Here is an 11,238-nt window from a genome sequence, read left to right on the forward strand (position 1 = left end):
TCCTCATCCCACTTGCACGGAATTTCCCTAGCTTCTTGCTATCCTGCCTCAAAAAGAAATACAGCTAAAACCGGTTTGGCTCAGTGGGTAGAGCGTCGACCTGTGGACTGAAAGGTCCCGGGTTTGATTCCGGTCAAGCGCATGTACCTTGGTTGCGGGCACATCCCCAGCAAGGGGTGCAGGGCGCAGCTGAGCGATGTTTCTCTCTCATCGATGTTTCTAACTCTCTATCCCTATCTCTTCCTCTCTGTAAAATATCAATAAAATATATTATTAAAAAGGAAGAAATACAAATAATTTCTCCCGAGACCGAGAGCAATGTGACTTGCTCCAAAACTGCTGCAATTCTGTCTTGGGATTGTCTTATTCCTGTTGTTCTGTGCAGTCTATTGTGTCCTACATTTTGCAATAAAGTTGTTTTCATTTTGAATGTCAAAAACAACAATAACAAACCAAAACTGTTGCAGTTCCCCTCGGGTCTATTCCAGGGAGAGCTCCTGACTGGAGCCTGGCCCAGTTCCTGCCTGTTACTTCACTGAGTCATCATGACGATGCGATGAGGTCTCCTTCCCAATTTACAGATGAAGAAACTGAGGCACAAAGAGGGCAAACAGCTTGGCTTAACATTACACAGGGAGAAAGAAGGCATTGGTTCAGCCATCCCCTTTAGCCACCTTTTTGGGTGTTTTTAAAAAATTTTATTTTTTATTATTGAGTTTAGAGAGGGAGAGATAGAAACATCGATGAGAGAGAATCATTGATTGGCTGCCTCCTGCATGCCCCCCACTGGGGATCCATCTGGCAATCTGGCATGTGGCCTGACTGGACAGGAACCCTGATCTCCTGGTTCATAGGTCCATGTTCAACCACTGAGCCACACCAGCTGGGTTTAACCACTCATTTTAATGGTCACATCCTCAGATGAAAAACTTCACAGCTTCGAGGCCATGCCAAATGGACCAAACAAGCTACAAAAATCATGGGTCAAGACATTTTCATTAAAAAAAAATGTATACATGCGCAATATAGAACTGATTGTCATGGGGGGGAAAGACTTTGGAACAACTTCCATCTCTTACCTGTTCAAGTATTCTGAGTCTTCTTTAAGAGATATTAGTTGTATCTTTTTTAGTAGGAGAAGGCTATAGTATTTTACTTCTATCACTAAGTTATTTAAAAAATGATTTTAGCCGAGACCGGTTTGGCTCAATGGATAGAGTTTCGGCCTTCGGACTGAAAGTTCCCAGGTTCAATTCCGGTCAAGGGCATGTACCTTGGTTGTGGGCACCTCCCCAATAGGGGGTGTGCAGGAGGCAGCTGATCGATGATTCTCTCTCATTGATGTTTCTAACTATCTCTCTCCCTTGCTCTCTGTAAAAAATCCATAAAATATATATATTTTAAATGTTTTTGTTCTGGGTCAAGATTTGTAATTTAAGTTATGTAAAACTAATAATCAGCCAAAACCGGTTTGGCTCAGTGGATAGAGTGTCGGTCTGCGGACTGAAAGGTCCCAGCTTTGATGGTTGCGGGCACATCCCCAGTGCGGGGTGTGCAGGAGGCAGCTGGTCGATGGTTCTCTCTCATCGATGTTTCTAGCTCTCTATCCCTCTCCCTTCGTCTCTGTAAAAAATCAATAAAGTATATTAAAAAAAATAAACTAATAATCAGAGCATCTCCAAAATGAGAAAACTTATAAGCACCAAAAAGGGACACACGTGCTTTAACGCCGTCCTGTGCGAAAAGGAGTTCTATTTGGGGAGCTATAAGCCGAGTCAGTCTTTTCCCGGAGCCAGAGGAACACCCGCGCCCGGCGGGGAGGTTGGCGCTGGCCACGTCTGACCCAATGAGACCGGAACGCTTCCGCCTCCGGCAGACCTGCCCGGAGGGCCAGCTTCCAAAGGGTGCACCACTGCCCCGCGGGCTCCTGACTTGGCTAGCTCCAGGCGGACCGGAAGTCCGTCACCCCCGACTGCCCGCCCCTGCCGGAAGTGACACACAGTGGGGTTGCCGGAAGAAGTGGCGAAGTTACTTTTGAGAAGCCCGGAGCGGCGGTGGCCTCCAGGGGACACGGACGAGGAGAAGGAGAAGCAGAGTAAGGGGGGGACGGGCGCAGGTGCACCGAGTGCGGGGAGCTGCGGGGAGCGCCCCGAGCCCGGGGCCTCCCGGAGCCCCGCGCGCCTCTCCGCTCAGCCCCTCTCTCCTTCTCCCCCCGCCTTTCCGCAGCTCGCGTCGCCCCCGGCTGTTTCCAGGGCAACCGGAGCCGAGACCCCGCGAGAGACCGCCCACGAGACCCTCGCGCGCAGCCATGAGCCCCGCCCCCCACTGGTGTTTGGAGAGGGGCGGGACCTGGAGAGAGGTGAGGGGGCGGAGCCTGGGGGCGGGGCGGGGCTTAGTGGGAGGGGAGGGGTCGGGATCTGGGGGGCAAAGGGATCCGCAGCCACTTTATGGGAGGAGTGAGGGTGGAACCTGGAAGGCGGACAGGATGGGGGCGGAGCATAAGAGGAGGAGGTGGGGATGGGCTGAGAGATTTTTTTTTTCTTTCTTTTTATTTTTTTAAATATATTTTATTGATTTTTCTACAGAGAGGAAGGGAGAGGGATAGAAAGTTAGAAACATTGATGAAAGAGAAACATCCATCAGCTGCCTCCTGCACACCTCCCACTGGGGATGTGCCTGTAACCAAGGCACATGCCCTTGACGGGAATCGAACCTGGGACCTTTCCGTCCGCGGGCAGACGCTCTATCCACTGAGCCAAACCGGTTTTGGCTCTTTAAAAAATATATATTTTATTAATTTTTTACAAAGAGAAAGGGAGAGGGGTAGAGATTTAGAAACATCACTGAGGGAGAGATATCAATCAGCTGCCTCCTGCACACCTCCTACTGGGGATGTGCCCACAACCAAGGTACTTGCGCCCTTGACGGGAATCGAACCTGGGACCTTTCAGTCCGCAGGCCGACGCTCTGTCCACTGAGCCACACCAGTTTCGTCTAGAGATGGGTTTTCTTCCTCTGCGGGGCGGGGAGGAGTAAGAGGAGGTGGGATGAAACTGAGTGGGAAGAAGGGACAGCACCTGGACTGAGGGGTGGGCGTGGCCTGGAGTGGGCGGAGCCTGTGGGGGCGGGGTCTAGGTGAGGACGTGGCTGGAAGCCAAGCCTGAGGCTGTCTCAGCAGAAGGGGCGAGCTGTTAAAATTGGGGGTCTGGGGTTGGGTTCTATACGCCGTGAGGGAGGAATTTGGGGGAACCCTGGAAGAAAGGTGTTCCCCTCAAAACCTGTGGCTGAATTCCCAGGCCCACAAGGCTCCCCGGCCCCTGTATTTTGCAGGCTGCTCCGTGACCCCACCATGTCCACCCCTACCTCGAGTTCCCAGGATACCCCCTTGCCTGGTGAGTGAGCCCCAGCCCAGCCCAGCCCGGCCCCCTGCTCCGTCCCACAGCTGTCAGGAGACACTCACTGTACCTCCCTCTCCCAGGGAATGTGCCCCCTCCGCCCAGCGCGCCCTCTTCTAAGCCCGTTGTGAAGGAGGAGCGTCCTGAGCCGTGGCCGGGGGGCCCGGACCCTGATGTCCCGGGCAGAGATGGGGTCGGCTCAGCCTGCAGCGTGGGTGAGAATGGGGCCCGGACACCGGCTGGGGGTTGGTATGGGAGGCAGGCGGAGGGATCCAGGGAGAGAGAAAGATCAGACATGAGGACAGGAGGCTCCGATTTCTTTTCTTAAAAACAAAAACAAAAAAAAACTTTATTGATTTTTTACAGAGAGGTAGGGGGAGGGATAGAGAGTTAGAAACATCCATGAGAAAGAAAAACCCATCAGCTGCCTCCTGCACCCCCCATACCCCCCACTGGTACCCCTCCTGCACCCCCACACCCCCCACTTAACCAAGGTACATGCCCTTGGCCGGAATCGAACCTGGGACCCTTCAGTCCGCAGGCCGATGCTCTAACCATTGAGCAACCCGGTTTCGGCTGGGGCTCCGATTTCTTGTTGATACTTTTTCTTCTGCTCCTCCTCGACACCTCTCACTTTGATCCATTCTTGGGGTTCCCTGCCATAACACACCTTCCCCCCTGAATGGCCATCTCCCTGGGTCACCCCCCGGCACCCCGGCTCTCTGCTCTCCCGCGGGCCTGCCTCGCTGGCCGCCTTGTGTTTGTGACTCTCACGGCCTCTGCCCGCCCTCCCCAGTCACCCCGGACCCCGCGGAGGAGCCGGAGCGCAAGCGGAAGAAGGGCCCGGCGCCCAAGATGCTGGGCCACGAGCTGTGCCGCGTGTGCGGGGACAAGGCCTCCGGCTTCCACTACAACGTGCTCAGCTGTGAGGGCTGCAAGGGGTTCTTCCGGCGCAGCGTGGTCCGCGGCGGGGCCGGCCGCTACGCCTGCCGCGGCGGCGGCTCCTGCCAGATGGACGCCTTCATGCGGCGCAAGTGCCAGCAGTGCCGGCTGCGCAAGTGCAAGGAGGCCGGGATGAGGGAGCAGTGTGAGTGCCCGCCGGCCCGCCCGCGGGGGCGCCGTGCCAGCCCGGGGGCCTCCGCTCAGCCCGCGTCTCCCCGCAGGCGTCCTCTCCGAGGAGCAGATCCGCAAGAAGAAGATTCGGAAGCAGCAGCAGCAGCAGCAGCAGCAGCAGTCACCGGCCACGCCTGGCGTCAGCAGCGGCTCGGCCTCGGGGCCCGGGGCCTCCCCCGGAGGGTCGGACGGCGGCGGCGGCCAGGGCCCCGGGGAAGGCGAGGGTGTCCAGCTGACGGCTGCCCAGGAACTGATGATCCAGCAGTTGGTGGCGGCCCAGCTGCAGTGCAACAAACGCTCCTTCTCCGACCAGCCCAAAGTCACGGTACTGCCCCCTGGGCGGCCCTCAGGGGCCGCGGGCCTGGCACCGGGAGGGGATGAGGCTCCAGAGGGCAGGGGTGTGGGGAGGAGGGGCTCCCGGGGTGCGGGCTTGGCCTCTAGTTGCCCCCCCTGGCCTTGGGTTCTTGGGAAGAGTCCAGAGAATAACTCCCCCCTCCCGCTCCCCCTCCCCGTGTCCCAGCCCTGGCCGCTGGGCGCAGACCCCCAGTCCCGCGATGCCCGCCAGCAGCGCTTCGCCCACTTCACGGAGCTGGCCATCATCTCAGTCCAGGAGATCGTGGACTTTGCCAAGCAGGTGCCCGGCTTCCTGCAGCTGGGCCGCGAGGACCAGATCGCCCTCCTGAAGGCGTCTACCATTGAGGTACCCGCCCGCCTGCCCTCCCCTCCCTCCTGCCTGCAAGGTAAGGCCTGGGACACTGGTCGGCAAACTGCGGCTCTCGAGCCACATGGGGCTCTTTGGTCCCTTGAGTTTTTGTTTTATTTATTTATTTATTTTAAAATATGTTTTATTGATTCTTTACAGAGAGGAAGGGAGAGGGATAGAGAGTTAGAAACATCGATGAGAAAGAATCATCGATCAGCTGCCTCCTGCACACCCCTTACTGGGGATGTGCCCGCAACCATGGTACATGCCCTTGACCGGAATCGATCCCGGGACCCTTCGGTCCGCAGGCCGACACTCTATCTGCTGAGCCAAACCGGTGTCGGCATGGTCCCTTGAGTTTTTACCAAAGGCCAGCTTAGGAGAACCCTAATTAAGTGAATAACAATGTCCTTACATATATAGTTTAAGCTTTAAAAATGTGGCTCTCAAAAGAAATTTCAGTCATTGTACTGATGATATTTGGCTCTGGTGACTGACGAGTTTGCCGACCACTGCCCTAGGACAAGCGAGATCCCCCCTAGTCCTCGCCTTTGCAGGATGTATCTGACGGAGGAAATAGTAAACGGGCATCAGCGGTTCCACGGGCCAAGGGAGAAAGGAAACGGGCGGGGGCTGGAGGGACGCACCTTAGAGAATGTGCCGAAAAGGCCATTCGGAGGAGTTGGCATTTGAACCAAAACCATGGTAGCAGATAAGCATCGAGTGCCTCGTGTGTGCCAGGCCCCATTCCGAGTGCTGGGCACATGCCAGTGAACAAAACACACCCATCCCTCCCCTGAACCGCCATGGTCTGGGGGCGCTGACCAAGCGGAAGGCGCTGTGGGAGCCGGAAGGAGGAGGGAGAGGGCCGGGGGGGCCCAGCGTGCTGACTGCGGCTGCTGTGTCTGAGGACGGGGAGTGAGGGGCACAGGGATGATCCTGGTGAGACTGGACCCCCTTCCAGGCCAGGGGAGGAGGGGCTGGGGGCCAAGGGGTCACAGGTCCTCACGCCCCTGCCTGCCCCCTCCCCGCTGCCCGCAGATCATGCTGCTGGAGACGGCCCGACGCTACAACCATGAGACGGAGTGCATCACCTTCCTGAAGGACTTCACCTACAGCAAGGATGACTTCCACCGCGCAGGTGCGGGGGCGGGGGGCGGCCTGGGAGACCGCGCTGCTCGCCCCTGTCTGAGCCTCCGTTTCTTTCTTTTTTAAAAAATATGTTTTATTGATTTTTTACAGAGAGGAAGAGAGAGGGATAGAGAGCTAGAAACCTCGATGAGAGAGAAACATCGACCAGCTGCCTCTTGCACAACCCTCACTGGGGATGTGCCCGCAGCCAAGGTACATGCCCTTGACCGGAATCGAACCTGGGACCCTTCAGTCCGCAGGCCGACGCTCTATCCACTGAGCCACGCCGGTTTCGGCTGAGCCTCCGTTTTCCCATCTCTAAAGTGGAGGTAGCCTATGGCTCAGTGGATGGGCATCGTTCCAGGCACCGAAAGGTTGCCGGTTCGATTCCCATTCGGGGCTTGTGCCCAGGTTGCAGCCCTGATCCCCGGTAGCGGGAGGCAAGCAGAAACATCCCATCGATGTTTCTCTCTCTCTCCCTCTTCCTGCCCCTCTCAGTAAGGAAAGTCTTTAAAGTGAGGTGAGGGCGGAGTCCCCCCGCAGTCCGGTGAGAGCACGTTCCTGATTGCTGACTGCCCCCTGGGACGCAGGGCGGGAGGGCACCGAGGTCTCTCTTCACGGGAGGCATCTCGGTGGGACTGGAAAGACGGTCTGTCCACCCACAGCCCGGCCCGCCCAGGGCGGCTGGCTCGCGGTCCATTGTGAAGCGTGCAGCCCGCGCAGCTATTTAGGGCAACCCGGTCCTGCCCTCCCGGAGCACGCAGCCCGGTGTGTGGGCTGGTGGGGAGGGGCAGGCCAGCTGAGGCCGAGAGGCTGAGGGCGAGAGGCTGAGGCCCGGGGAACCGCCTCTCTCTGGGCCTCTGGTCCCTCTCAGGAAGTCCTGCTCTCTCCCGGGGGCACCCGTCTGCACCCCCAGATGTCTGCTTCTCACCCCGCTTCCCTTCCTCTAACTGCTGGCCCTCCCACTGCCCAGGACAGTCGGTCACCCTCTGAATAGGAGATCGCCAGCAGGGCACAGCAGGGGCGAGTTTTGGGCAGGGTGTCAGCATGTGCAAAGGCCCTGAGGTGGACAGGAGCTGGGCAGTTTTAAGGAACTCCAAGGAAGCCGTGGCCACTGCAGCACAGAGAAGGCTGGAGGAAGGCTGGGGTCCCACCATTCCCCCCACCCCCAATCCTCTGCCACTGCCACAGTCCAGGCCTCACTTGTCTCCCTAGCCCAGTGGTCGGCAAACCGCGGCTCGAGAGCCACATGCGGCTCTTCGGCCCCTTGAGTGTGGTTCTTCCACAAAATGCCATGTGCGGGCAGGCACATACAATGCAATTGAAACTTCGTGGCCCATGCGCAGAAGTCGGTTTTCTGCCTGGGCGAGTCTATCTTGAAGATGTGGCATTAGCCGAAACCGGTTTGGCTCAGTGGATAAGAGTGTCAGTCTGCGGACTGAAAGGTCCCAGGTTTGATTCCGGTCAAGGGCATTTACATTGGTTGCGGGCACATCCCCGGTAGGGGGTGTGCAGGAGGCAGCTGGTCGATGTTTCTCTCTCATCGATGTTTCTAGCTCTCTATCCTTCTCCCTTCCTCTCTGTAAAAAATCAATAAAATAAAATAAAAAAAGATGTGGCATCAGAACACTAGCGGCCAAAGAGCCGTGTGTGGCTGTGAGCCGCGGTTTGCCGACCACTGCCCTAGACCATGGCAGGGGTCCCTCACCGGTCTCCCACCTGCACCCCTGCCCAGTGTGTCTGTTCACGTGGTCAGAAGGATCCTATTAACACCCCAGCGGCTCCTGCCCCTCAGCTCAGAACGCTCCGTGGCTCCCATCCCCCTGGGCCTGTGGGGTCTGCTCCATCCCCTCTCCTCCTCATACCTGCCCCTCCCCTCACTCTCCTGCTACACTGGTCTGCTCCCTTCCTCTCTCTCTCTCTCTCTCTCTCTTTAATATGTTTTATTGATTTTTTACAGAGAGTAAGGGAGAGGGTTAGAGAGCTAGAAACATTGATGAGAGAGAATCATCGATCAGCTGCCTCCTGCACCCCCCCAACCCCCCAACGGGGATGTGCCCGCAACCAATGTACATGCCCTTGACCGGAATCGAACCTGGGACCTTTCAGTCCACAAGCCGATGCTCTACCACTCAGCCACACCAGTTTTGGCATCGTCTTTCTTATTTGAATCATCAAATATACTCCCACCTCTGAGCTTTTATACTTGCTGGTCCTTTTGCCCAGAACAAAGGTATCAGCTTATCCTGGCTTGTCCAGTTCCTTCCCAATTTTTGTTTTTCTGAGTGTGTGTGTGTGTGTGTGTGTGTGTGTTTATTTTTCCCATTTTTAAAAAATCCTCACCTGAGGATATGTCTTTTTAAATATACTTCATTGCTCTTTTACAGAGAGGAAGGGGGAGGGACAGAGAGTTAGAAACATCAATGAGAGAGGAACATCAGTCAGCTGCCTCCTGCACACCCCCTACTGGGGATGTGCCTGCAACCAAGGTACATGCCCTTGACCGGAATCGAACCCGGGACCTTTCAGTCCTCAGGCCGACTCTCTATTCACTGAACCAAACCGGTCAGGGCTCGAGGCTATGTTTTTATTGATTTGAGAGGGGGGGAGGGAGAGAGACACATCAATCGGTTGCCTCCCGTACACACCCTGATGGGGATTAAACGAGGGATGTGCCAAGGTTGATGCTACAACCAGCAGAGCCACCCGCAGGGCCTTCCCAGCCTTAACACCGGATGTCTCGTGGCATGAGAGCCACGTCAGCATCTCAGACAAGGTGGTCACCTTGGGTTCTCAGCGGCCCCCTTTCCCCTCCTTGCATTCGCCCGCTCTCTAGACCTCACCGCTACCTCCCAGGCTGGAGAGGCCGTGTATCCGTCTGTTATCTGTCTCTCAACCCCAGTGTGAGTTCCGCAGAGCACGGCTCTGTCGTGTAAATGGCTCTCTCCGCTGGCACGTAGTAGGTACCCAAGGAAGTTTGACGAATGAATGAATGAGTGAATGAATGAGTCACTCTTGGGAATGAGTTCCCCTGAGAGCAGTGGAAGCCACTGCAGGGGGTGACACACGTGACCTGGGCTTAAAACGCTTTCCTTGCCCTGGCCAGTTTGGCTCAGTGGATAGAGCCTCCGCCTGCAGACTGAAGGGTCTGAGGTTCGATCCCGGCCAAGGGCACCGGCCCGGCTTGCAGGCTTGATCCCCAGTAGGGGACGTGCAGGCAGGCGGCAGCCATTCGATGATTCTCTCATCATTGATGTTTCTCTCCCTCTCCCTTCCTCTCTAAAATTAATAAAATTAAATTTAAAAAAACCCACAAAAATAAAACAACTCTTTCCTTTTCCTGCCCGGAAGAAGTGAAGGTGGTGTCAGGGTAGCAATCGCTGCATAAATGGCAGCTCTCAGAACTCAGTCCCTCCCTCGGGCCAGACTGTGGCACAGCTGCTGCGCCAGGCGCCCCGCAGCGGGACCGGGGAGTGGAGGGGCAGGAGCACCAGAGCGGCTGCTGTCCTCCCCGCCGGGCAGCGCCAGGCCGGGCGTGGGGCGGGTCCGGGCGGCGTGTTTATCGGCCCCCCCCGCCCCCCCCGCCCGCAGGCCTGCAGGTGGAGTTCATCAACCCCATCTTCGAGTTCTCGCGGGCCATGCGGCGGCTGGGCCTGGACGACGCGGAGTACGCCCTCCTCATCGCCATCAACATCTTCTCCGCCGACCGGCCCAACGTGCAGGAGCCGGGCCGCGTGGAGGCGCTGCAGCAGCCCTACGTGGAGGCGCTGCTCTCCTACACGCGCATCAAGCGGCCGCAGGTACCGCCCCGCCCTCCCGCCCAGGGGACGCGCCGGGGTCAGCCGGGGCCGGCCCGCCGCCTGCTCTGAGCCTGGCCTGTCTGCCCCCCGGGCAGCACCCTGAGCTCTGGCCCTGCCCCCTCACCAAGGGGCGCGCCTGGTCCAGGCACAGGGGCGGGGTCCCCCTGCTGTCCTTGGCCTCTGCCCGCACTGGCCCAGCCTGGGGAGGGCCCTCCTGGTGGGCTGGCCATCACCCGCCGCCCGCCCTCCCTCCCGCGCCCGCAGGACCAGCTGCGCTTCCCCCGCATGCTGATGAAGCTGGTGAGCCTGCGCACGCTCAGCTCCGTGCACTCGGAGCAGGTCTTCGCCCTGCGGCTCCAGGACAAGAAGCTGCCGCCTCTGCTGTCTGAGATCTGGGACGTCCACGAGTGAGGGTGCGCAGCCCCGCCCGCAGCCCCTGCGCCCTCCGACGGCCGGACGTGGCCACGCCTCCTCCGCCTCCTGGGTGGGGTTGCGGGGAGCCGAGCCTCGGGGCCGCCTTGTGGCCTGGAGCACAAGCCCTGGCCCCGCCAGCCCTCAGCCCTCCGGAGCAGCCCGGTCAGGGTCCAGGAGGCTCCCTCCCTGCCCACTGAGTCTTCCTGGGAAGGTGTGGACGGGGCGCCGGCCCTGACCTCTGACCTCTCCAAGCACTTCCGGCTGCTCTCCCCGCCCAGCTTGTACTCAAGCCCACTGCGCAGTGCACCTTGAACGGAGGGAGGGGAGGCCCGTGGCTCTCCCACAGCACGAGAGACCACAGGTCCCCTCTCCTTCTGCTTTTATTTAATAAAAACGAAAAGAAAAACCCGCACACACAAAAAAAATGGGAAAATAAAATATGAATAGAAACCTGCCCTGAGCCAGAGTGAGTGTGAGCGGGGCTGGGGCTGGGGCTGGGCCGCCAGGGTCTTGCTCCACACTGGCCCTTTAAGGAGGCTGCTAGGCGGGTGTGTGTGGGGGGGTGTTCGCAGCAATCAGGCACTGGTGGGTGCAGGAGAGGCCCCTGATGGCCTCGGGGTCACCCCCCTGTATAAGGCCAGTCGGAGCCAGCTCATGGAAGACAATTTACATGGATGAGGGG

General features: G+C 58.1%; 1 protein-coding gene across 2 annotated transcripts; it reads left to right on the forward strand.

The window, feature by feature from the left end:
- Positions 1–1,946: 1,946 nt before the first annotated feature.
- On the forward strand, positions 1,947–11,010 carry NR1H2 (nuclear receptor subfamily 1 group H member 2). Of its 2 annotated transcripts, none has more exons than XM_036437652.2 (10): positions 1,947–2,095; positions 2,227–2,359; positions 3,331–3,392; positions 3,479–3,610; positions 4,192–4,482; positions 4,559–4,833; positions 5,029–5,208; positions 6,253–6,352; positions 9,934–10,142; positions 10,407–11,010. In XM_036437652.2, the coding sequence occupies exons 3-10, from the start codon at positions 3,350–3,352 to the stop codon at positions 10,551–10,553; spliced, it is 1,377 nt and encodes a 458-aa protein (XP_036293545.1). In that variant the 5' UTR covers positions 1,947–2,095; positions 2,227–2,359; positions 3,331–3,349; the 3' UTR covers positions 10,554–11,010. The 2 variants fall into 2 exon arrangements, with proteins under 2 accessions (XP_036293545.1, XP_036293546.1); XM_036437653.2 differs by having other exon boundaries at positions 1,965–2,116.
- The last annotated feature ends 228 nt before the right edge of the window (positions 11,011–11,238 follow it).

Source organism: Pipistrellus kuhlii, unplaced genomic scaffold (assembly GCF_014108245.1).
Source record: "Pipistrellus kuhlii isolate mPipKuh1 unplaced genomic scaffold, mPipKuh1.p scaffold_m20_p_147, whole genome shotgun sequence".
NCBI lineage: Eukaryota > Metazoa > Chordata > Mammalia > Chiroptera > Vespertilionidae > Pipistrellus > Pipistrellus kuhlii.

Coding starts and splice junctions, on each gene's coding strand:
- NR1H2 (XM_036437652.2), top strand. CDS start 3,350: ATGTCCACCCCTACCTCGAGTTCCCAGGATACCCCCTTGCCTG. Junction 3,393..3,478: donor CCAGGATACCCCCTTGCCTG/GTGAGTGAGCCC, acceptor TCCCTCTCCCAG/GGAATGTGCCCCCTCCGCCC. Junction 5,209..6,252: donor TGAAGGCGTCTACCATTGAG/GTACCCGCCCGC, acceptor CGCTGCCCGCAG/ATCATGCTGCTGGAGACGGC.